Source organism: Arachis duranensis, chromosome 2, assembly GCF_000817695.3.
Source record: "Arachis duranensis cultivar V14167 chromosome 2, aradu.V14167.gnm2.J7QH, whole genome shotgun sequence".
Lineage (NCBI taxonomy): Eukaryota > Viridiplantae > Streptophyta > Magnoliopsida > Fabales > Fabaceae > Arachis > Arachis duranensis.
Window position 1 is genome coordinate 91,979,117 of NC_029773.3, and position 24,959 is coordinate 92,004,075.

General features: G+C 31.1%; 2 protein-coding genes and 1 pseudogene across 5 annotated transcripts; all 3 read right to left on the minus strand.

The window, feature by feature from the left end:
• Positions 1–3,483: 3,483 nt before the first annotated feature.
• LOC107476161 (protein TRANSPARENT TESTA 9-like) lies at positions 3,484–11,336 on the minus strand. 4 transcript variants are annotated; one of them, XM_016095907.3, is made up of 20 exons: positions 11,000–11,336; positions 10,080–10,131; positions 9,915–9,991; positions 9,691–9,824; positions 9,290–9,386; positions 9,052–9,109; positions 8,592–8,700; positions 8,390–8,510; positions 8,113–8,302; positions 7,187–7,521; positions 6,976–7,064; positions 6,828–6,883; positions 6,271–6,333; positions 5,961–6,101; positions 5,674–5,779; positions 5,289–5,363; positions 5,151–5,200; positions 4,680–4,827; positions 4,434–4,600; positions 3,486–4,380 (listed from the first exon to the last, which is right to left on the minus strand). In XM_016095907.3, the coding sequence occupies exons 1-20, from the start codon at positions 11,050–11,052 to the stop codon at positions 4,075–4,077; spliced, it is 2,427 nt and encodes an 808-aa protein (XP_015951393.1). In that variant the 5' UTR covers positions 11,053–11,336; the 3' UTR covers positions 3,486–4,074. The 4 variants fall into 4 exon arrangements, with proteins under 4 accessions (XP_052112233.1, XP_052112235.1, XP_015951393.1 ...); XM_052256271.1 differs by having other exon boundaries at positions 3,488–4,353; positions 11,000–11,335; XM_052256273.1 differs by lacking the exons at positions 9,691–9,824; positions 9,915–9,991; positions 10,080–10,131; positions 11,000–11,336 and adding an exon at positions 9,479–9,676 and having other exon boundaries at positions 3,484–4,380.
• Positions 11,337–15,749: 4,413 nt separating this feature from the next.
• LOC107476162 (aspartic proteinase nepenthesin-2-like) lies at positions 15,750–17,395 on the minus strand. Its single transcript, XM_016095915.3, has one exon. It carries the CDS (start codon positions 17,375–17,377, stop codon positions 15,911–15,913), a length of 1,467 nt encoding a protein of 488 aa, XP_015951401.1. The 5' UTR covers positions 17,378–17,395; the 3' UTR covers positions 15,750–15,910.
• Positions 17,396–18,675: 1,280 nt separating this feature from the next.
• LOC107476360 (uncharacterized) lies at positions 18,676–19,886 on the minus strand (annotated as a pseudogene).
• Positions 19,887–24,959: the final 5,073 nt, after the last annotated feature.

Here is a 24,959-nt window from a genome sequence, read left to right on the forward strand (position 1 = left end):
ATTTTCAAATACTATAAAAGAATATATAGAGAGAGATCAGAGAGAAAAATATATATACAGAACTAGCTAGACTATGGCCAAGAAGCACCACAAATGTTATAATAAAGGGAATTTCTTTTTCCTCTGTCAATGGTATTTGTGTAGGTAGATTCATTGGATCCAATTAATTTTTCTCTTTTGTTGTTTTAATATTTATTTACTCATATTCTCAATAGTTAAATTCAAAATAAAATATTACCTAGGGTTAGTTTTCAATGGAAAATAAAAGTGAAAATGTGGTATATGTATGTACTTATATTTATAAATTAAATTTTGGAAATAAATAGTGCGACAAAAAGTGTATTCATATTTCATACATCCAATATTGTATTAAATTATTTAAATCGACATATTGTCATATTGAATTGGGATCAGTAACAATAATCAAACAAAAATAAAAACCAGAAAATTTTACACGTGCGGCGAGTTCACAACTATATCTATCCAATCCAAGCTTAATACTATAATGATCCTGACATGATTGACTTCAATTTTCTGAACTTCGTTAATGTACAGAAATTTTATTATTTATTTATTATTGGAGACATTGACTTATGCACATATATACACAATTTCGGAATAATATAAGGACCACATACAACATTATATAAAAAACTCAATTCAGTGAATTGCTCCTTATTTATTTGCATGCATAGTAATAACATATGCATGAGAAAGAAAACTACTAATTAAAGCAAGAAGTCACACAAATACTAATGTGTATGTAAAATTATATTATTGTATATTCAATTAGCTTATACTTTAATTTCTCAGTGTCAAATAGTCGGTCTTTTATTTTATTATTTTTTTCTTTTTTTAGGAATGATCATCATCATACCCCAAAATTAATCTTACTTTCAAAACGTGTCTATAATATATTTAAATGTTCATGATCCACTTACAGTTGTGAGGGCATATTAGTATGTAGATTTCTTAGATAGTTGTGTCCATTAATTAAATTAAATTCCGGAGGTCTTAATTTTTTTCAATTCTTGCATAGAAAGTAGAGAAGGGCATGCAAAATACATATAGCATCCACTGAGTGCTCTCGATACCTTCTATCTATCTATTTATCTTGGTGTTCACGAAAAAGAAATCATAGAAATTTCATAAAGAAATACTCCTAGTAGAGAGCATATTTTTCGAAACAACACAACACATATACATCTATCTTTCACTCCTCAATTATCCAACTCTTCTACCTTTTATTTGTTTTATACAATGTCCCATGACGTATCAAATATCAATAATGTGTGTGCATCAGTGAAGAGTTAATATATATTTGAGTCACTAATAACATTACATGAAAGAGAAGAAAAGAAACAAAACCCTCTAAATTCTTTTTCTTTTTTGTTTTTTTTTTCTTAATGGGAAACTCAGAAGGTATGAATGCAGCATCATATACATCAGCATTTTCACATGATACATATTTTGACAGGACCAAAATACATAACGTCACTTTTGGGGATCGATAAATCAGTGACGGCAATATTAAATAAACTTTGCACAAAATTATATATATACACTAGTTTTTTTCAGTCACCATATATATCTGAACCTAATTATCAAGGTAGTCAACTCGAAAAATTATAATGTTTAGAGTTTAAAGTTTGGATTCTATCAAGGTAGTCAACCTAAATTTCTTTTTTTATTACGAAAAATTGAATTCAAGGCAACGGAAATCAGATAAACTTACTCATCGTATGAATTGCCTATTATTGGTTTAAGAAAAAACAGTTTCTGCAAAGTAAATAATTGTAAAAACTGATAATAATTTTGAAATTCCATTTTTATTAAAAGTATTGTTATCCCAGAAAAATCTTACTATTACATGTCTCAGATGGAAATATAACTGGGTTGAAATTCATTATTCTAGAAATAATAAATGCCTGAGAATATCCTGTTATTGCAGCTAGCACGCAGCCCTTAGTGCATGGTCACTAATCACTATTTACATTGCACGTGACTAGCACAACAATGAGTGTGTGATTAGAATTAAATAGGTTCCAAATCCAAATCCAAATCCAAAATGAATCTGTTATAATAAGCTACATTAGCTTGATCAGTGATGCATGCAGCAGAAGAATTTTTACTGTAGATAGGTAACTACTAACTAGCCAAGGCTTGTAGTCAAAAAGTCTCTTGTAACTTTGTTGGCCTAAAAAGACTTACAAAGGATACCAAATTATTTGAACGCAAAGCACTCGGCTATGGTAGCTAGAAAAGGAGTGTTTGAACCAAGAGAGAGAGAGAGGAATATGTACACTTACTTAGGAGTTTGAAACACAGCTCATAACTTCTCTCTCTCTCCCCCACCAAATCCAATAACGGTTTACTTCTATTCTTTTACAGAAATGCCTTTTTTTTTAACTTAATTTTAGATATTGCTATTACACTTTATTATAGGATTCAATTTTCCTTATACTAATTAGTATTCTCATTTGGTTAATTATTTTTTAATGGAAAGGATAATTGTCTTGCAAAAAAGGCATCCTAATAAATATTGATGCTAAATCTTTGTGTTTGGAAAACCATGAGATTTGAGGCAAAGCGAAAGCTATAGGACTAGCTTTTCTCTGCTTTCACCATCAAAGACCCCTCTTGAAACACAATTTCATTTGAGTTTTCCTTAAACAATTTTAATTAATATACTCTCATCATCAACTTTTGGCTAAAGTAAAGCGCTCTAATACCATAAAGCAATATTAAAAGCAAAATATGGCATTATCTACTCAAAAGGGTCGCTCATTTTTATGCTTTTAAGCCTTCAAATAAGCATCTTTGGCCTTCTACGTGGCCATGTGGCTGAAAGCAATATCCAAGGGAATGAAGAGAGGGAAAAGGGGAAAAGATTAGTTAATAGTTATATTATATATTGGGCAGGGTGGGCAGCTTTAAAGGCTAGAATGGGGAGGAAAAAGTTGCCCTAATTTTGACATGACAGCCTTGTTAATGTAAAGGTGATGGGAATTACGTACCATACACTCACTCTTTTTCTCCAAAAGGTTTCTCGTTATTTTATGCTTCATATATATCTGCACTGCACTAAACAAACTTGTGCTCCATTAAGAATTTAAAAGGCCAGCATCATTAGGAATACAAATGATTACTCTTCCTCGTGTTATCTGCGCACAACCGCAGAGAAGAAGAAGCAAATCTAGGCATTTCATGCCAGGGTATAGACTAGTACTATATTTATAATGGGTTTGTGGTGGGTGAATCTAAAAGTGTTCAATATGACAGCCTTATATACCCAAAACATTCGGTATTGTCTGTAATTTTAATGTTGGACAATTTTAAATTCTAATCTTTAGAAAAGTTTTAGCTAGTTGAGTTCTTAAGTATTAATTTAAATAGGTATAAATTCAGAACCTAATTTTATCTGGCTTTGAAGACATAATAATCAATAAACGCCAATTGGCAATTATCAGCAATTTCATCAATACGAGTTCATTATTTTTGTCAAAATGAATTGTGTACCTCACCACACACAAACACAAGGAAAAGTTTAAAAATCTCTAAAAGAGTAAACACTTTAGGGAACGGGAAATATCATGCATAATTGCATAGAGAGTAGCCCCTGTGTAATTATTGATTTCGCCGGTCTAATTGCTAAGAGAGGCCCCACTCACTTCATCTTCACATATTCTAGAAAAGCTTATATTAAACCGTGGCAAAAGGCCATTTTCTAATCATGTCATTCTTGACTAATGATTTAGGAGTTTTATACCTAAACAATAACTCTCAATTCGATTGCCGAGACATATTTCTAAAACTCTATGCTAACTTACTCAATTTATATACACCAAACATGTTTTCATTTTCAAAACAAAGACATCTCTATATGAAATCAGATTTACATGTACTGGTCTGTGAACCTAAGACATACTAAGCACTACAAAATTATGTACATTAATAACATGTGCAGTTATAGACTAATACATTTAAAGCCAAAATATAAAGAAAATTTATAAAAAGAAGTAATAAGACAAGGGAGGAATGTAAACTAACCTACAATCACTCATCATCACAACTTTATTTTTCTCTGTTTTCTTCAGCTAATCCAAGATCATAATTAAGTAATGGAGCAAGAGTGGCCTCCACAGCTGATCTCTGCTTGGTAATTTCGCGAAGAATGGCTAAATGAGCATCCTTACAAGCTTTTGCATCTGGGAAACCAAGGGTCCATCTCCCATCCACAAAATGATCAGGCATGCTAAAATGATCTCCTTTGGCTTTAGTTGCATACAACTTGGGGTTGAACTCTCTTATTCGAAGATGCAACCATGAGGGGTGATCCTTATCTATTGTTGGCTGTGAAACAGATAAAGAGGCAAATGACTGAAAAAACAAATAAATCAAAACATGATGACTTGATCAAGATATTGACTTACACATAACCCTGCCAATGGAGCAATTGCTATCACTACCCCATGCCGGCTTCGAAATGGGTGTTTCTCTGTGAGAAGCAATTTTCCGGTATTCTTATGCACCATTGGTACTACATATACATCTCTAATTTCGGCATTTGAAAATGCAATTGTACAAGGTATTCCAGATTCTGCAGTAGTCAGCATTAGAGAATGAAAAAGAGACATGACGCCAGAGGCACAAACAAGTTGAAACAGAACGATGCCTACCCAAAGAAACATTAGACCCAAAGCTAGCAGAAGAAACATTTGAAGAACAGATTACTCCAGAATCATTGCTAGAAATGGCAATCAATGGATTCTCTGCCAACTCACGTTCGAAAATAAATGTCTTCAGCTGAAAGTGGAGAATAAAAGCCTAGAAAAATAATTGGTATCAGAATTACCATTCAAGATTTTTCAAAGAACAACCAATAAAAAGCATTACAAATTTACATATTTAACAGCACCAACCCAAATACTAAGTAAAAGATATTTAATAAAACAGGAAAACTCATAAACTGCCATGAAAACAAGAAAAGAAACATTTGCAGTAAAGGATACTCTCAAAAAAACAAGACAAAACTCAAGAGCAAGGTTTGGAAAATAAAACATATTGGAAAGAGACACCCATCTCTGAGCATTAGGTAATTTAAGAGAAATCATCCATAAAAGACAATTTAAAAGAATAAATTAGAACACCTTCACTGCATCAACTGTCTTTTGCCATGCAAAACAGGAAGATGTTTGACCTGTGAAAAAAACAATTCATTTACACATTATGAAATCAGTGCTCAGGACAATTCAATATAACGAGGGGAACATAAAGAAGTAATATACCATTGGTGGATTGTTGGGGAAGAACAAGTTCCAACATAAATATTGGATCTTTATATTGGGAAGATTGCTCCAAAACTGCATACAATATGTATGAAGGATGTGCATTAGATTTATTTTTAGTTATTAAACAACAACAAAAGCCTAGTCCGGATAAATAGGGTTAGTTACCTAGATTAAGTGATGCTATTGCACTCTACTAAAAATGAAAATTTCATTGGTTCAATGTGAATTTTACCTTTCTTTTGTCCTTTTTTAATTAGGAAATATGCATACACTCTTTTTCAGTTTTGTTAAATATATACTAGAATTATTGAACTAATCCAAAAGACAAATTACCCAACAAAGATGGATCAGGATCAACCTCAGTAAGAAGAGTAACAAATACCTTTTGTACAGCTTGACCATTCATTTCTTACAATATCCGGAATATGATCAAACCAAACTCCATCAAGTTCTTTCAGAAAATGTACATGTGAGTGATCATATGCAGTCTGCTCATGGAAACTAGAAACTATAAAACTTTAGAAAGTTTAAATGTATACAGCAATTCCAAAGCGAATGCATCTTTGATGCAAAACATCAATTTCACTTGGACATACTTTTGATAGGAAAAATATATCTAGTTATCTACTACCAATACTGTGAACAGAAGTAACAGTTTAGAAATCTTACATTGAATAGGAGGAGATTATCATCATCAAGTCCTTCTCTACAAAAGTTAAGAAGCTTTTGCAAGCACCACCCTGCATGCCACAGCATCTCTGGGGAGTGGGATTCCTGGAAGGCTAAAACCTTAAGCAAGGCATTTAAAATCTGTCAAATTTAAAAAGGGCATGATAAGTTTGTTATCATTTTAAATGCTATGAACCATCTTTGACAAATCTAAAAGCACACTCAAGGTGATGACGATGACGATGACGATGACAGTAAAACTCAAAGGATAACCAGATTAAATTGTTGACCATAATAAGGAAACATATACCTCAGGCATAAATCCACCGAAGATACTTGCATCCAAGGACTTTGAAGTCGATGTGTCATTTGTCTGCATTGAATAGAGGTAAGAATGAAAACTATATCATATAGTTGATAGTTGATCAATTATATAATGTATTTTGTACAATGCACGGCAGGTTTCCGTTAAATGATGAAAGAAAATCACATGAAACAAAAACCAAGTAAAAACATTTTCAGTCTGGGAACAATTAACTACATAACTGGTTGACATATTCAAATTGGTGCTAACGACTAACCATATTTTCTTAATTAATGATTTAAGTACTTACATGTTCCTGAACTAGAGATATATTTACCAAGAAATATTTTGCTACCTTTAAAAGCAATAAAAAATGTTAACCCAAGTCCATCAACATATACCAATATATGTGGGGAAAAGGAAAAAGGAAAAACCTTGGCTTCAGCTTTCAAATATAGAGAATCCTGGATATACTATTGTAATAGATGCAAAACAGTATAAGTATTCGCCATTTTGATTGTGGGTGCTCCTGATCAAATTCAAATCAATGTAATTATACTAACCATCGCATCCTGAGTCTGATACAGCCGAATCATTGGAGCTAATAGACTATCAAGATCTGCAAAACTTGCATGAAAAGCAACATCAAATAACATAATCGCTTAGTGAAAGACAACTTCTAGGGTATATACATAAATAAAATAAGACTACCTTTACTTTCAGCCAGAATAAGTAAGAGAAATGTAGAAGCTAACAGTAGGCATTGATCCTCAGAAAACACAAATGCAAGTATTCCTTGCCTGCAAGAGTTGTTACTTCATTATAGTTATAGTTATCAAGAAGATGCACTAGATGTTGCATAAACAAACTGCCTCAGGGGATGCTTCCACCTTCAACTTTGAAAAAAGAAAAAAGAAACAACCTTTTGGGACATATATCACCATTCAAGCAACTAATATTGACTCTGGTCCTGAAATCTTCCAAAAGAGAATCCAGATAGTTCCCATTGATGTTTCCATCTCCTTTTGACTCAGGAGCATAAGAAATAATCTTTTCCACTTCATTCAGGCACTTAGAAAATGGTTTAACTTCATTAGAGCTATCAGAAGCGTTCCCTTCGCTCAGAGTTCTCGCATTTAAGTTCAAAAAATGATACAGGATAACACCAGCCACGTTGTTAATCATGCTTCTTCCCCCAACGACTTGAAGAAGACGTGATAAGATATATAGTGAAGTGATAGCAGATAAATCTGAGCCCTGGGTAAAAGAACATATTGTTTGAATCAGCGCATCATGTGGAAATAAATCATGGATATAAATTCAAGTATAGCAACTAGCAAGATCAGCTGAAGCAGGCAGATTTCCTTCCCTTTTATTATAAAGTCCTTTGTCCACTTCACCTTTGAACACACTAAAAGAGCCAGACAACTAAGCCTCTTTTTTTTTTTTGTGGTGGGGGGAGAGGGGAGGATTATGATTGTAAAGAATTCTCTCAACTAAACTAAAAAAGTGAGTGACTATATTTTAGTACTGCAATATTGAAAGTAGTAGCTCCTTAAGAGTATGAAGGGATTCTGTTCTTAATCTGAAGACATTATTTTTATCCTCTCTATGCAAGCAGATTCTAAGAAAATCAATACTGCATACCATTACCAAGTGGGAAATTCCCAGTATATCATGATATATATTCAAACATTCACAAGTTAGAGAATTGTTTTATCAATTATCATCAATTCATATCAAGTATTAACAACTTTTAACACTAGAGTTGATATAGCAATGATATACCACACCAGAGGGAAACAGTAATTAGAGTAAACTAATTAGCAGGAAGTTCTCAGATCTCACATTATTATTCATTGAAGCTGGTAATGAGAATAGTACAGGAAACACTAGCCCATTCAGGAGATTCTCAGTAACCAATTGATTCAATCGAGGCTCATCAACACTAAGAATGTCTTTCAAGTAGTATAGTTCATCAATAATTTTATCAGATTCAAGAATCAATCCATTTCTTCTTTTTTGAGTGTCCATATCCCTGTTTGAATAAAGGGCAGTATCATTAGAAATCGGAATCACTCAAGCATATATAAATTAATGAAAAATATCTAACAAATGATTATACCCTTTTTCATGGAGAAAAGCATCTAAGAGAATACACATTTCTCGTAATCTGCCAACCATGACAGAGAAGTAGTCTGAAACTGGTGGCGTCATTATAAATTTATAGATCATCTCATCACTAACTGTCAAACCAAGACCCAAAATACTGTAAACATAGCACTAAGGCATGCTTATGACTTAGAAGCAGATCGAGAGCAGTATACCATTGTAGATGTTGAGAACTATTGTACGTACTGCTGTCTGAATCATCTTTTCCTCATGATGAGCAAACCTTAGAGCCTCAGTGTACAAGGGAAAGGAAACTACAGCATCCTGCAGTTGAATAATGCATCAAAGAAGATCATGCTGAATTTTGCCAGAGAAAAAGCAAATTTTCCACTTCCACCACGAATTTATGGTAATGATTGCTTTCTCGTGCTTTGGTTTCAACAAATAACTAATACAAGATAGGAACTGCATATATTTTTAACCGATATCTTTCTCAACAAAAATGATATTACATTAGCTTTCTAAACGTGTGTAATTCAAAACTACTCTAGCATAGTAAATTCAACAAAACAAAGGATGAATTCATTATTCACTTGTCCTATTCAAAAGTGAGAAGACAATTATTTTAGCTCAATATACAGCAACAAACCATCATATTTACAAGTTTTGACCTACCCCATGTACATTCACAAGAAGGCAAAGTGTGTCTCTGTTTATTTTACCACTAACGGCCCTGAATGAAGAAATGAACCAAAAGTTAGTTTCTCCTTTTAGAATAAATATTAAAAGATAACAACAAACATAAAACCATGTGAAAAAAAAAATATCAGAATCAGAAAATTTACACCCTTATGTGATTCACTAATAAAAGAAAGAGGAGAGAAAATTTAGAACATAAAACTTGCAACACAACCTTAGAAAAGACACATAGTATGGAGCCAAGTCTCCCCCATCAAGTTCATACGGATGCAAAATGATGCTATTAATATAACCATTGCTGAAACAATAGTCTGCAAGATGCAAAGTCAGCACAACACATTCGATTAAGTACCAGTATGAAGCCTAAGACATACCAGTCGATAATATAAAAGTACCAACAGACCATCTGGATTCTGTGTGCCATATTTGACAACATTTCCGCATAGCATAAGATCTCGTGCATCACACTATTGATGGGTCTAAAGATCTTCAATTAAAAAATTAAAGTTTTCAACTCAAACAACTATTTCATGCCTAACAATGTATGAACAATAGGTAAAACTCTAAAGTCTAATGACCTTAGCCTGAAACATCAAGAAATACTAACAGTCTTACAAATTGCATGTTCATTATCCATGTTTTGAATCATTATGCTGAGATACTGAAGTAACGGTGCCTCAATTCTTGAATTTTCACTGATATCAAGCATTCGAACGAATTCCGCAACCACTTGGCGATCCATGAAACATCTGAACCATTTAATCAAATACAAAATTCAAAATTTTCAAGATAATACTAACAAGATCAGAAGCAACGAGATTTTCCCAACAAGATCTTACTCAAGAATGGATGGATCATGTTTATCACCATAAGTAATTATCTCCACAACAGACTGCAATAAATCCAGCACTAATTCCTGCATAAAACAGCATGCATAATCACAATATGCTTTTTGTTCAATGAAAACAAAATACCACAATGAGAATAAAATTGACTTGTGTTACCCTGTTACGCATGTTCACAACTTTGATCTGCTTCAGTTCATCAATTACGGATCTGTAACCAGAAAATCATCAACAGCAATATTTATAATAAACAAGTTAAAGTTCCGTAAACAACAAAAGCCTCATAAGGCACTACAGAAACTTAATTTCCACAACAAACTTCACGAAAAGATCAGGTCACTACCAAAAAGAAAGATCATCAAAAATCTCAAAATAGACTCTTTAATCCTGTATAATAGCATTAATAAAAACAAGTTCTAATTCCGGTAACAAGAGTCCCATAAAGCACCACAGAAACTCAATTTATACAACCAAATTCATGAATAATCAAGTCACTACCTAAGAAGACCATCAGAATCTCATATCAAACCTTATCAAAGCAAATCCAGGACAATGTAATATATAAGAAACAAGTTCAAGCTCTGGAAAGTGGAAACAACTAAAGCCCTGTAATGCACAACAGAAACTCAATTTTCACTCTAAAACGCACAAGTGAACAACCAAGTCACAACTACACTACTAAAGGATCAGCAAAATATCAAAACGAACCTTAGCAAATCCATAACAATATCATCGATAAGAAATAAGTTCGAGCTCCGCAGATTTAAATAAAATAAAATAAAAATCCTCATAAACTCAACTTCCACATCAAAACTCACAAACAAATAGTGCGCTAACTAAAAGGATCATCAAAATCTCAGAATGAAGCCAAACAAAGCCAAATCCATACAATATCATTTATAATCAACAAGTTCGAGCTCCAAAAAAAGCAAAATGCAACTTCCACACCAGAATTCACGAACAACTATAATTCACCACGTGAAAAATTCGTCAAAATCTCAAAATCGAACCATACCGAAGTCAGAAGCAGTAAAAAAAATAAAAAACAACGAGAAGTCGCAAATTTCGAAGTTGTTTACCTGAAGTGTAGAACGGAGAAGCGATCAACAGATCGCCAGAAAGAGCGCATCATGGCGAAGAAAGCGAGGAGATCGAAGAGATCGTTGAGACCGATGCAGTTTTCGAAAATGTGACGACGAAGAAAGAGCAAAGAGTGGAAGAAATAGTGTTGACGTTTGTTCGCATTGCAGAGAGGGAAAAAAATGAAAGTGAAAGTAAAAAAGAAAAAAGAAAAAACGAAAAAAAAAATGGTGCAATGCAGAGTAGTTTGGCCGTTTGGTATTAAAATATGGAGTTTGATGAAGCAACTAACTCAACTACCTTTCAACGTCTCGATTTTAAAACCCTGATTGCTGTAACTAACTAAGTTTCTAATTAACTAACTCTGCTGAGCTGCGTCTTCTGAAGAAAAAGGATGTATGATAATTTTAAATAACTTTTTTCTTAAAATAGTTGAACTTGTGACTTAATATTATATAATTATCAACTCTACTACTTATTTTTATTATTTTACTTGTATATTTTTTCTCTTAGTACCCTTAAGTTTTCTTTCTTTTTTTGGTTTTTTTTAAGTATTTATTATTGTAATACATTTAAGTTACTTCAAGTTTCTATTTTTATTTTTTATTTTTAAATTTTAGGTTAAATGATTAAATCAGGCATAGTATCATTAACATATTTGTATTTATATGGGCCGAAGCCTGATAAATTGCATCTGACCTTAATCCAAAACCTTGTGTTCATTAACCAAGGTTGGTTAATTGTTTGAATTCTTTGTGTAGGGTCAAACTTGAATACCCAATATCAAGACCCAAAATACCCTTGAATACCCAATATGATGGACTGGGCCCTTTTTAGGTCCAATTGAAAAAGACAAAAAAAGCAAGGAGGATGAATTATTTGTTTACTACTTTTATTTAAGGTTATTATTTATTATTTTTGTTAGAGTATAATTAGGATAAATTAGATTAATTTGTATTATTTCAGGAGCAAGAAGACGAGCTGAGGTTGACTATGCTATTGGAGAAGTTTCAGCTGATTGTGGAAAAGCTTTAGTAGTTCGTCAAAACTTGAATACTGCAAGAGTAACAGAAGATGAGAGTTAGCGACGCTACAACATCTTTCACACAAGATGCACTGTTAAGTAGAAGGTTTACAAAGTCATCATAGATAGCAAAAGTTGTGAAAATGTTGTTTTAAATTATATAATAAACAAACTGAAGCTTCCAATCGAGTTACATCCTCATCCTTATAAGTTACATTGGTTAACAAAGGAAAATGAAGTTAGAGTAACAAAGCGATGTTGTGTCCAATTTTCTATAGGAAGCAAATACAAAGACAAAGTGTAGTGTGATTTCATTCCAATAGATGCATGTCATTTACTGTTAGGACATCTTTGGCAATATGATTTTCGAGCTATTCATGATGGTTTCAAAAATATATACTCCTTTGTTAAAAATGGCAAGAAGATCATATTAACTCCGTTATAACGTGTAGATAGTCAAAAAAATCAAGCTGAGTTATGTCTTTTCACATCTTTCAAGACCAAATGTACTCACTAATAAAATCTTTTACCAATACAAAATGAGTGTTTTTCAATCCAGTGAGAATAATGAAGAAGTTCTTTCCAACTAGGAAAAATAATACAGAAGCATATATTTTTATATTTGTGTCATTAATTAAAGTAGTATAGTTTAGCATATATTATTATATTGTGTTATGAGTTAGTCTCACTTTACTTGAGTCATGAAATAAAGTTCTTCATCCCCTACTAGTATAAATATGCGTATGTGTCCCTTCTTGCTTACGAAGTTGAGTTGATTAAGTTATATCTTAAATAATGCTAATCGATCTCATTGATCCTAATTATACTAACAATTTTATTAAGATTTATTTATTCTGTTATTTTTTATAATTTTATTAATTTTTAATTAGATTTTTATACTTTTTTCAATTTGATTCTTATACTATTTTTAATTTTGTAATTTTTTTTATATAAAAGTTATTAAAATTAAAAGAATGTTTTTCTTAAAATATATGCCATTAAAGGTCTAAAAGCATGTGTAAAAATTTAATTAAAAAAATTTAAATATTTAATTATAAATTTAATAAAATTATAGAAAACGAAAAATTAATTAAACCTTTTTTATATTGTCCCTATAATTAACGGTTAAGATATTTAGTAGTTAAGTTGACAAAATTGTAAACGTTCTGCCCCTTTTTGTTGGACAAAGAAAGAATTAGAAACTACTCCATCATCATTCACTCTTGATGATTCTTACCTTCCATCGGGGCCTTATTGTTGCTGTAACAATCATAGCATATTATTATAGCAGCTAACTGATAGGAAACGCATGTATGTGCAAAGTAAAAATTAATTTGGGTTAATCTAATAGTTAATTCATTAATTTGTTTAAGTAAGTACGAGAAATTATTTCATTTGAATTATTTTGTAGTTCACGAGTTTAAATGAATCTTCTTCAATAACGATAAAAGAATTATTTCATTTGATACAAGTAATTCTCAAAAATATTTTAAAATAATAAAAATTTATTAAAAACTAAAATATATAATTTAAAATTTTTTAAGATCTAATTTAAATATTTACTCTTTTATGTTATGAATTTATCAGTCATATGGGTTGACCAATGACCATATTAGACTGTCTAATTGCATGCATGGTATTTGAATTAACATTATTAGGGTTCACGTATATGAGAAGAGCATGAAATAAAACCGTATGATATTATACTAATTAATTATAGAATGCCTAATTATATTGAGCTATGCATAAGAAAAAGGAGACCATCAACACTGTTCAATAACTTATGCTTTAAGCAATTCAACAATCTAAAATCCCATATGCATGCATTAATATAATAAATAAAAGAAATGGTTTATTTAGTAGATGAACGAACCCTATTGGCTGCTACGTACACTAACTACTCTATCTTTTTAGTGGAGTAGAGGTATGCAATTCAATTGAAAGCCACGCACGACGCCCTTTAATCTTGTGAAAATTTTAATGCAGTCGACTTCACATAATTCTTTAATTTTGTAGAAATTCAGATGCAGTCAAGTTAACTTCACGTGAAGTTAATAGTTGAAAACCGTTAAATAATTTAACTTATTTAACTAAATTTTCATCGAACGACTTTTGACTATCAACTTTATGTAAAGTCAATTGCACCTAAATTTTCACCTTAATTTTAGGTTTTACATTCATACTTTTTCTCACATTTGTCTTTGGAGTATATATATTATTAGGAAAAATTACCATTACAATTACAAAATTTTTATTGATAATAAAGTTATAACTTTTGCTAACAGAAGTTCTATTACAGATAGTAAATTTTTTTTATAAAGATATTATAAATGTATTAAACATATATATAACCTTTTTTAATTTATATATACATGCATGCATGCAACAAATAAGTAGTGCCATTCTTGTGTAAGAGAGGACAAAAAAGAAGATGGAAAATAGTGCATAAGAAGGGAACAAAGAATAAATCAAAGATAACAAAAACCCTTTATTAAGTAGTCCCCATATTGAAAGAAAACTTTCCGAAAGAACATGAATAGAAAAAAAAAATGACTCTTTTTGGAGAGCATATCATTTTTTAAAACATAAATCTCTTAAGCAAGGAAGAACGAAGTGAGAGGCTAAGGAATATATATAATGACAATTGTATGCATATATAATTGCTTCTATGGGAAGAAAACAAATAAAGCACTCCAAGGATCAAATTTCAAAAGTCAATAGCTGAAACAATTAACAATTTGTAGCTTTTTCACTTTTTTGCATGGATATATAGGTCACTATAATCACCTTATGATATGTGTGCCACTCCTTTTGTGTGTGTTATATATCAGGAAAATTCTTTTATATGTCATGAAAATTACATTCTTTGAAAAATGGACGGAATTATGATGGTATGAAAATAACAAGACTCAAAACAACATACATTCATGATGATCGTAACCACAAATATTATCCGATGAGAATCACTTTAGCTCATCACAATGCTAAAGATGTGCATATTAATGTTTAGAAAATTGGTCACATAACCACCCCCAAAAAAATCATTATTAACACCCAAATGAGTAGTGACCACTATTTCAAATTATATGGGTTATGGGCACTCATTATCTTTTGACAAGATTCAAATAATAATGCATCGCCCTTTTTCTTTTCTTTTTATTTTACATAAAAGGTGAAAATATTGTCCCTTTTTTGTTTTTGATATTGGGATAGTAGTGGTGTTTTTTTGAAATGTGGACGGTTGGAGTGTTATTCTCAAATATAAGAGCAAAGTAGAAATTGGATCGTCCGATTTGTTAGAAGTACAAAAATCGAACCGTCCGATTTGTGTTAAAAAATTTGAAATACAAAAATCGGACGGTTCGATTTGTGTACCCCAAATTTTTTTAATTTTTTAAACACAAATCGAATCGTTTGATTTGTGTACTTCTCACGATTTTAAAAAATACAAAAAATTATCATATTAAGATATATCACTCTTACTACTTCCATATCTAAATTTTTTAGATAAATATTTAAGTAATTTCATATGAAATTAATAATTAAAAATAGTTAAATAAATTCACTAAATTTTTATTTAACGATTTTCAATTATCAAGTTTTCGTAAAATTAACTTCGCAATTTTTCCCTAATTATTTGAATAAAAGAGTGCCAATGATAGATTATATTATCCAAATTGCAGTACATTATATTTCTTATTAATAACCTTAAGATGATAAAATCATTAAGCTTTAATAAAAAATAGACAAATAATTAAAAAGAGTAGCATATATGTTACTACAGCCATGCACTTCATAGTTAAAACTACAACCGCCACCCACGGCCATTGTCTCCGCCTCACATTCTAACACTACACGGTGGCGCTAATATATAATACTACTATCACTAACCACTGCGTTTACAATTTTGACGCCGAAATCCAAACTTCTCATTCTCCAAATCATATTCCACGTAGAAATTCTGTTGCTGATAGTTCCCCAAAATCACCGCAGGTCCACGCGCCGCCGACGGTGTCGCCGCAGATCCTTCATCGGAAACAATTGTAAAACACGCCACGTCAGACTTTGCTCCAACAAAAGAAAAATAATTTTCTGGCGGGAGAATCATCTTGGCGCCGCCTCTGAATTGCAATGTTAGAGCCGGAAACGACGTCGTTTTGTTGTTGGCGGCGACGGTGAAACATGGACTCAGCCCTGAACGCTTCTCAACCACCCTATTCCTTGTGAGATTCACTTGGTTCTCGAACTCACGCGCCACCGCATCGAAAATTGGCTTGTCCATGAACGTGAACGTGGTTCCAGAATCCACTATGGAACCGCCGTTTCCGGCGGAATCCGGTTCTAGAAGATTCGCCGGAATCTTAACATGTTTCCCACCAACAATTACCTTCCGGATTGGAATGTAATAGTAGGTCGCAAATGCGGTGTTTTCCCCTGCCGGATTTTTGTCGAACGGCGTGTAACTAACGCCGGCGGTTTTTCCGGCCGTTCTACCGCCATGTAAGACGAGGTCGGAGGCCTCCCGGGAGTCGTCGAAGCGGTGATGAGAGAGTAAACAATAAGAAAATTTCTTGAGGTTCATCTGACGTGGCAATGACTCTGGTCCACGTCCTAATCCGACTATACCAGCGGGTTGGTACATGGAAAGAACAGAACATCCTACAAGAAAATTAGGTACAATTTTTTTAGGGAGATTTAAATTCTCCGAGAGGAGAAAGCCCGCAGTTGTGCCCAGTCCATACTGAACTGTATAGGCCGGACAAATCTGCGAGCAATTATTTTGTTTTTTTTCTTGGCAATTTTGACATTGTACATTGGGCCCGAAAATCCATGCACATTTAGGGCTTTTGCATCCTATGAGCTTGGAAGTGGAGGATTTCTTGGGAATGAATGTTGAAATCTTGTTAGTGTCTATGTTACATTTGGAACATAGGTAATGAGATGAACATGGTAGCCATACAAGGCTGCTTCCTGTGTCCAAAACAAAAGAGAATGTTTGTGGTGGTGTTCCAAATTTAAGGTCTATGGAGTACCCTCCATAGCTTTTAGGGTGAACTTGGGTTTTGATGATGGAGGGAGATGAGCCTTTTTTGGCTTTATGGTGTTTGAGGTGGTGGGCTCTTGTTATGGAAGCATAAGCATGGAGTTTGAGGGATTGGTATTGATATAATGAAGAATTAGGGGGGTTGTTATTATTGTGCTTGTTGTTTGTGAATAATAATGGAGATAGAGGAATGGTTATAGTACTGGTGTTGTTATTGTTTGGTGTGGTTATCAATGATGATACCATTGAAGTGAAGATGGTGAAGATGATAGAAATGAGAGAGAGAATTTTGTATGGAGAAAAAGCCATTTTGGACAATGTGTAAGGAAAAATTGGCAATGACAAAGTTTGGGTTTTCTAGGGTTGTTTATTTATAAATTAAAAAAGAAGGTTGTGTAGCCAAAAAAGTTGTAAAAATAAGAAGATTCTTCCATAACTATATCAATTATTCAATACTTTAAGCATATATGTCTATAATAAAGTTGGATTTTATTAATTAGCTTTCTTACATTTACTTAACACTAATAATCTTATTAGCTTTTACCATATGTCTAAATATTATACTTATATTCTTAAGAAAAGGGTAGCTATGATTGAGAAGAGAATAATCATAGTCCACTTAAGCCGTAATATATATAATAAGGAAAAATTTAGGGGAGAACAACTTTATCAAATTATGGTCAGTATGTAACCAATAAAGAAAAATAAGTTATTGGATAAAATCTCACACTAATCTCACACCATTAAAAGTCTCATTAAGACTATTTGATAGCTATAAATCTTAAAAGTTGCTGGCCCTAACATTCCTCGTATAATAATTCACATGAAGAAGGAGAGAATTTTACAAAGCGTGTCACACATCAAACGGTAGTTTGAGGAATCAATGCTAAATTGCTAATTAAGGGCGACATATATAGCAGTGTGTATATATATACCTACTCAACTTTGTTTAATTTGACTAACGTTCATAACCATAGAATTAAAAATAAATGTAAGTTTATGCATAAACTAATATATACCATTTATTGGTGAGTATATAATTATCTTGTGCATGGCTAAAGACTAAAGTTAATGTTCTCCTCTCAATTGGTATGTAAGCATCAAATAAAAGATTCACATGTGGCAGTTGCTTTTCTTTTTGCCTAAATGTGAAAGTAGTTTGGATGTATCTTTGGTGGTTGATTTGGCATCAATAATTATTTGTCCAAAAGGCTTGCATTCTTTTCTATGAAAAAAGATTATTAGTAACAGATCATCATTTGCAATTTGCCTTGATGTATCAATTGATAGATTGAAGGTAAACATCTAAGTTGTGTCGAAATAAAAAGCCGGCCATTATTGTTAAGTTTAATTTTGATACATTCACAATATTAAATATTTTATACAATCGTACAATTATATGCATTTATTTAAATTACTATACACATCAAAATTAAATTCATATTATTATCAACACTTGTATAAAGAAATATATTCAATTCAATACTCACAGCGAAGTTCAATATCATTTCATACAATGGTGTATCGATAAATTAAAGAACGGATGAATCGAATCAATTTAAACTCAAATGTTAAGGTTATTAATTTTTTTTAATGAAATTGCGATAATTGAATTAATTGAAAAATCTTACAAGATCAAATTCTAAGCCGGATTGACAGCATATGGAATGCAATTGCTACCTTTTCCCTCAGAAACTAATAATGACAGAACCTTAGACCCAACGAAAAGATTCCTAATATTATTATTACACATTCCTAATATTTACATTGTGCAATTAGAAGACATCAGGAGGGAAATGCCCTGGAAAGGGGTTGCTCTGTTGAGCTTGCTTCAAATGCATTGCCAAAGCATAGTTGTTCACCTCAAGAGTTCTCATCTGTTCCTGGTATTGAGATACTAACAGCTTCAACTGTTGCAACTCTCGGTTCTTTTCGTCATAATCAGAAAATCACTCATGTTGGATTCTAAATGCACTTTTGAAAGAATTCCTTTCATTAGTAAGCACCTGAATTTGCTCCTTTAGCAACAAATTCTCCTTGTGAACATTTGTTGCTTCAGCACTTACACGGGAACTTACTGATTTCTCCAGCGCTTCCAACATTCTAGCAGCTCGAAATCTAGCATCATCAACACTAGTAGCAACCATCATTCCTCTTACGAAAAAGTCAACCCATTCTGCACCATCTTTAGGAAGGTCAGAAGCAGCTTCTAATTTATCTGTGTCCGCATTAACTTCAACTTGTGGTTCTTCAGCAGTTCCAGAATTTCCATCATTAGTCCCCAAGCAAAGCTCGTTCAGCCTCTTGATGGCAGCATCTAGATCATTGCCATTGCCACATTCCTGAAGTGCTCTCTCTAGAACCAGCTCATCCATGTGAGGGAAAAAAGTTCGAAGGTGATCAATGAGAGAAGGAGGAGCGAATCGAATCGGTGATGATGAGTAACGTAGCTTCTTGGAGAGTGGCGGCGAAGGGGCAAGTTTTTCGAAGAAAGATCTCTTGATTCTGCACACGGCAGCAGACATCGTTCAAAATTCCGATCGTGGTTTCCCCGCTCGGTAATTCAGCTCCCCCGAAAATCAATTAACCCCCAATTGCAATTTCGATTGGAATAAAAAAGATACGAATAATAGTTCTTGGGTTAGGGTTCGAAGAATAAAACGACGAAGCCCAATTAAAATTGAATAGAAAGAAAGGGGTTTTAAATTAAGTGCGGAAGAGAAAAGATTGGAAGATGGGATAATTGGATTGGAATATATATAAGTGCCAAAGTGCGAAGAACTTGAGGAAGACGACCAAGATGAAATACATATGAGAAAGAACGGGGAGATAATGATTTTAGGGTTGTTTTGGTGAGTTTTTAAAAAAGGATTTTTTTTAATTGTTTTTTTTTTAAGATTTTATAAAAAGTAAAAGTAATTTTATGTTTGATATTTTATGCAAAGAATTTTTTTATTTATCAATTATGTTTGGATATAATAATATAAAAATATTTTTTTATTTATTTATTATATGAAAAATATTTTTTTAAGAAAAAAAGATCTTTTAAAAAAATGTAAATTCTATCTTTTTAAAAGAATATTTTTTTAGTGCTTTTATTGTTAATATTAAAAATTTGTCAAATAAAAAAATCTTTTATTTATCAAAATAATGGCGTCCAAATAAGCACTTAGTGTACAATGTGTATAATAGAAGTGAAAAGGAAACTAAAATTATATACTAATTAATTTAATTAATTTTTAATAATTATCCTTTTTAAATTCAAACAAAAATTAGAATTTGCATTTAAACTCATTCACACTACGGTTATTCATAATCTCACAAAACTTGCCGTCATAACCTCGCGCAATAATAATTACCCTAATTTTTAATAATCACCATAATCTCAGTATTTAAACTCATTTTCCAATCTTCACCTTGCGCTGCTGCACTCTTCGCAGGCCCTATCGACATCGACATCGCCTCCACTTTCGATTAGCTCGACTTGCCTCGCCCTCTGGCGTAACGCTGCTGTCACTGTTTTTGCGTCACTCTTCTCTGACCCACGTTGCCGCCGTGTTGTGCAACCCTCTCGTGAAGTTGCTGTTGCATCGTGGAGTTGATGGTGATCAAATGAGTCATTTTTTATTAACTTGAAGACCAAATTGGTTAAGAGATTTGATAGCAAAAGGGATCTACTAAGCCATGACACCTTCAAATCCTCCCTCACCAAGAAAATGCTTAGTAGATCCCTGTTGCTATCAAATCTGTTAACCAATTTGGTTTTCAAGTCAATCAAGAATGGCTTATATTGGTAAGGGTGTCCATGGATCGGATCATATCTGCAGATCCGCGATAAATATCTACATCCGATCTGAAAATTGCAGATACAATTCAATCCGCAAATTGATCGGATCGGATCGGATCGGATCCGCACCCTTTGCGGATCGGATCGCGGATATCTGCTCTATATCCGCGTATCCGATCTGCGGATCCACAGATTCGCACAATAATAATTATAAATAAATAAATAAATATATGTTTGGTATTATATTTACTTGTTTATATGTTTTAGTTAGTAATTATTATTTATATATTGTATTATTTTATTTTTGTTATTTAGAAAGAGTTTGATTAAAAATATTTTAGGAATAAATAAATTTTAAAGTATGAAAGAAATATTTTTATTAAATTTTTTTACATAGAAATATGATTAAAAAAAGAATGTTTAATTATGCGGATATATCCGATATCCGATATCCGATCCGGCACTAAAAAACGCAGATATCAAATCTGATCCGATCAGATGAAAATTGTGCGGATCGGGTCGAATTTTCGGCGATATCCGATCCGCGGACACCCTTATATATTGGTTAAGAGATTTGATAGCAACAGGGATCTACTAAGCCATGACACCTTCAAATCCTCCCTCACCAAGAAAATGCTTAGTAGATCCCTGTTGCTATTAAATCTATTAACCAATTTGGTCTTTAAGTTAATCAAGAATGGCTCATATGGTCACCATCAACTCCACGAGAGGGTTGCACAACACGGCGACAACTCGGGTCAGAGAAGAGTGGCGCAAAAACAGCGGCAACAGCGTTGGACTGAGCGTCGAAGGGCGAGGCGAGACGGGCTGATCGGCGGAGGTGGAAGCGGTGTCGGTGGGAAACTACAACAGCGTCGGTATGGCCTGCGAAGTATGCAGCGGCGCGAGGTGAGAATGAGAAAATGAGTTTAAATGCTGAGATTATGGTGATTATTAAAAATTATGGTAATTATTATTGCGTGAGATTATGAGTTTTAATGTGTATTGAAGGTTACGGTGAGATTATGAATAACCGTAGTGCGAATGAGTTTAAATGCAAATCCAAATTTTTGTTTGAATTCAAAAAGGGTAATTATTAAAAATTAATTATTATATCATCTTAATATCTTTTTTACTCCTATTGTACAAATCTATCTATCTACTTCTACTTATATAATATATTAAAATTGGATTTTTTCCGAATTAATAGAAGTGTGGTGTCAATTCCTTGTAAATTTATTTTTTCGCCAAAGTAGATGCACTATTTTCACTTCTAAGTTTATTTTATAAAAAATCTTTATTATAATTATACTTTAATTAGGATTTAATGAATAATGCATAATTATACTAATTTAAGAAAATATATTTATTATATATCTATTCTATCTATTCTATTTATTCTATTCTATCTATTCTATTATATAAAAATCGGGATTTTGCACTTAATGATGGAACTCATGTGACATCCTCTTAAGGTGGTTTTTTTTATTTCATTTAATTCGTTAAAGCAAATCAATTATAATTAATTAATTAATCTGATTAGACATTCAAATATCACTATTTATTATAATTTATATGAATTAATTAATTATAATTAATTATATCAATTAATTGATTTGGTTTATTATATTAATTATTTGATTTAATTAGAATAAATATCAAATTATTTAATAAAAAATAAATATGATAATAAAATATATTAATTAATTTAATTAGTTTATTTTTTTAATACCATCTATTTATACAAGATCAAATATTTTTTACTCATTCGCTCTCTTTTTTCTCTCTCTTCCTCCCTCCCTTCCTCTCTCTCTTGTGTTTAGGGTACAATTTTCATAATTTATTTATTTTTTGTTTTTTATCTTTATTTATACATTTCATTTTTTATATTTTTTAAAAATTTTTGTTTATTTTAATTGCTTATTATTAGGCACACACTTTTTTCTTTTAACTTCTGATTTTATAATATTAATTGTTTATTAATATAATTGATTGAAAGCATAAATGATAAATAAGACAAGCAAATACTTAGAAAAATAGAATGTTAATAATTACTTAAATTAGATAACAACAAAATAAGTTATAGGGTATTATTTTATTTAAATTATTAATAATTAAAAGAATAAAATGTCAGTAATTATTTTTAAAATAGACATTAAATTTAGTTTTATGGTACTAATTTATTTAAGTTGTTAATAAAATTTTATAATTTTTAGATTTATATCTACTCAATTTATGTATTTTATTTTATTTTACTTTAACAAAAAATTGAGACGTGCATTTTTAATTATTTATTTAGATAGTATAGTGAAATGAGTTATATCAATTATAATTAATTATCGATAATTGATTGTATTAATTTATAAGATGAATAACGTATAATAAATACTGCAAAATTAATTATAATAAATTAATAATAATAAATTAATAATTAATAAATAAAAAACTAAAAGGGACTTTTTTTTATTGCTTTTTAATGCCTATACATTTTTATAATTTCACTTTTCCTTTATCTCTTCCTTTCACATTTATTTCTTTTAATTTATTGAACTAAATCAATTATACTAATTATTTGTATTAACTATTAAGTATTTTTTAATGGGTTATTATAACTGTGCCTTTAAACTATAGGTTAAAAATATTATTAAAAAATATTTTATAAAAATTATTAAAAAATAAATATTTTTAAACCGTGTCCTTAAGATACAAATTAACTAAATTATTTTTTAATTTAATGTGTTTAATTCATTGAATTATATTAATTATAACTAATCAATTATGTAATTTGATTTGATTAGGATAAATATTTCATCATTTAATATTTTATTTGATTCATTAAATTACATTAATCATAACTTCAAATATGTAATTTAATTAGAATAAATATCAAATTATTTTAAATTTTGTTTGATTTGTTAAACCAAATTAATTATAACTAATTTATTATTTAATTTGATCGAAATAAATATTAAATTATTTTGTAAATAATATATAAAGCAATGAAATAAATGATCTCAATTAATTCAATTTATTATCTTATTATTTTATATATCTCTTTTCTCCCTCTCTATTTTGTACTTCAGGTAAAGTATTTGTAATTTGTAATTTTTGTTTTTTTCTTAATTTTGCTAATATTTTTTATGATTTTGTTTTATATTAATTCTTTTTTATTTATTTTGATTAATAATTCTTAAGAGTAGTATCTTTTTGTTTAAAGATAATTTATATTTTTTGTAATATTTTTATAAAATTTGATTAATAGATTTTTTTAAAATATTGTTTTTGAAATTTTTTAATAAGATCGTAATTTAATTTTTCTCTTTCATCGTTTGTATTAATTAATTATATTAATCTTCTATTGCAATACATTTTTTATCTACTACTCCTCATATTATCTTTTTTATCTTCTTTTACTTTTTTTTAATTACTCTTTTTATTTTATTTTTAATTATTTATTCTACTTTTACTTCTCTTACATAGATTTATTATAATTCATCAAGGTTCTTTTTGAATTTAAGTGATTTTTTAGGTTATATTTTATCATTAATACTTTTATTTTGTTTAGTGTGCTTTTTTAGTCTGTGTTTATTAATATCAATTTATAATTATAAAGATGGCTAGCAAAATAGTAAAATTACATCCACAAGCTTCCTTGGTGGAACACGTGTTTTTAATGTAATTACATTCCTGCCCTACATATACATCGTTATTTACAACATCTGTCCTTTTTTATCTTTCTTTTAACCTATTTGAAGCTGAAAAGTTGAGGAAACTACTTATCTCTCAAACTCTCTCTCCTGCAATGTTGTGATCTGTTTCAAGGTCCCTATTTATCTACTGGATCGAAGGCAGTGGTGGCTTCAGCAATCCCCAAATCACTCTTTTGAGTTCAAATGTTGCTTTGTGATTGGTTTTGCTTTCTTCACGCAATGGAAGGGTAATTGAGCATACTGGAATAATTTGAGCGGGATCCATGGCAAATTTTGGGCGCAATTCTTCAAAAATTTTCAAATTTCATTTCTTTTTCAAATTTTGAGCACACTATTTCTGGCTTTCTCTCTCCTTTACCCACAAAAATCAGAATCACTCTCTTTCCTTCGACGC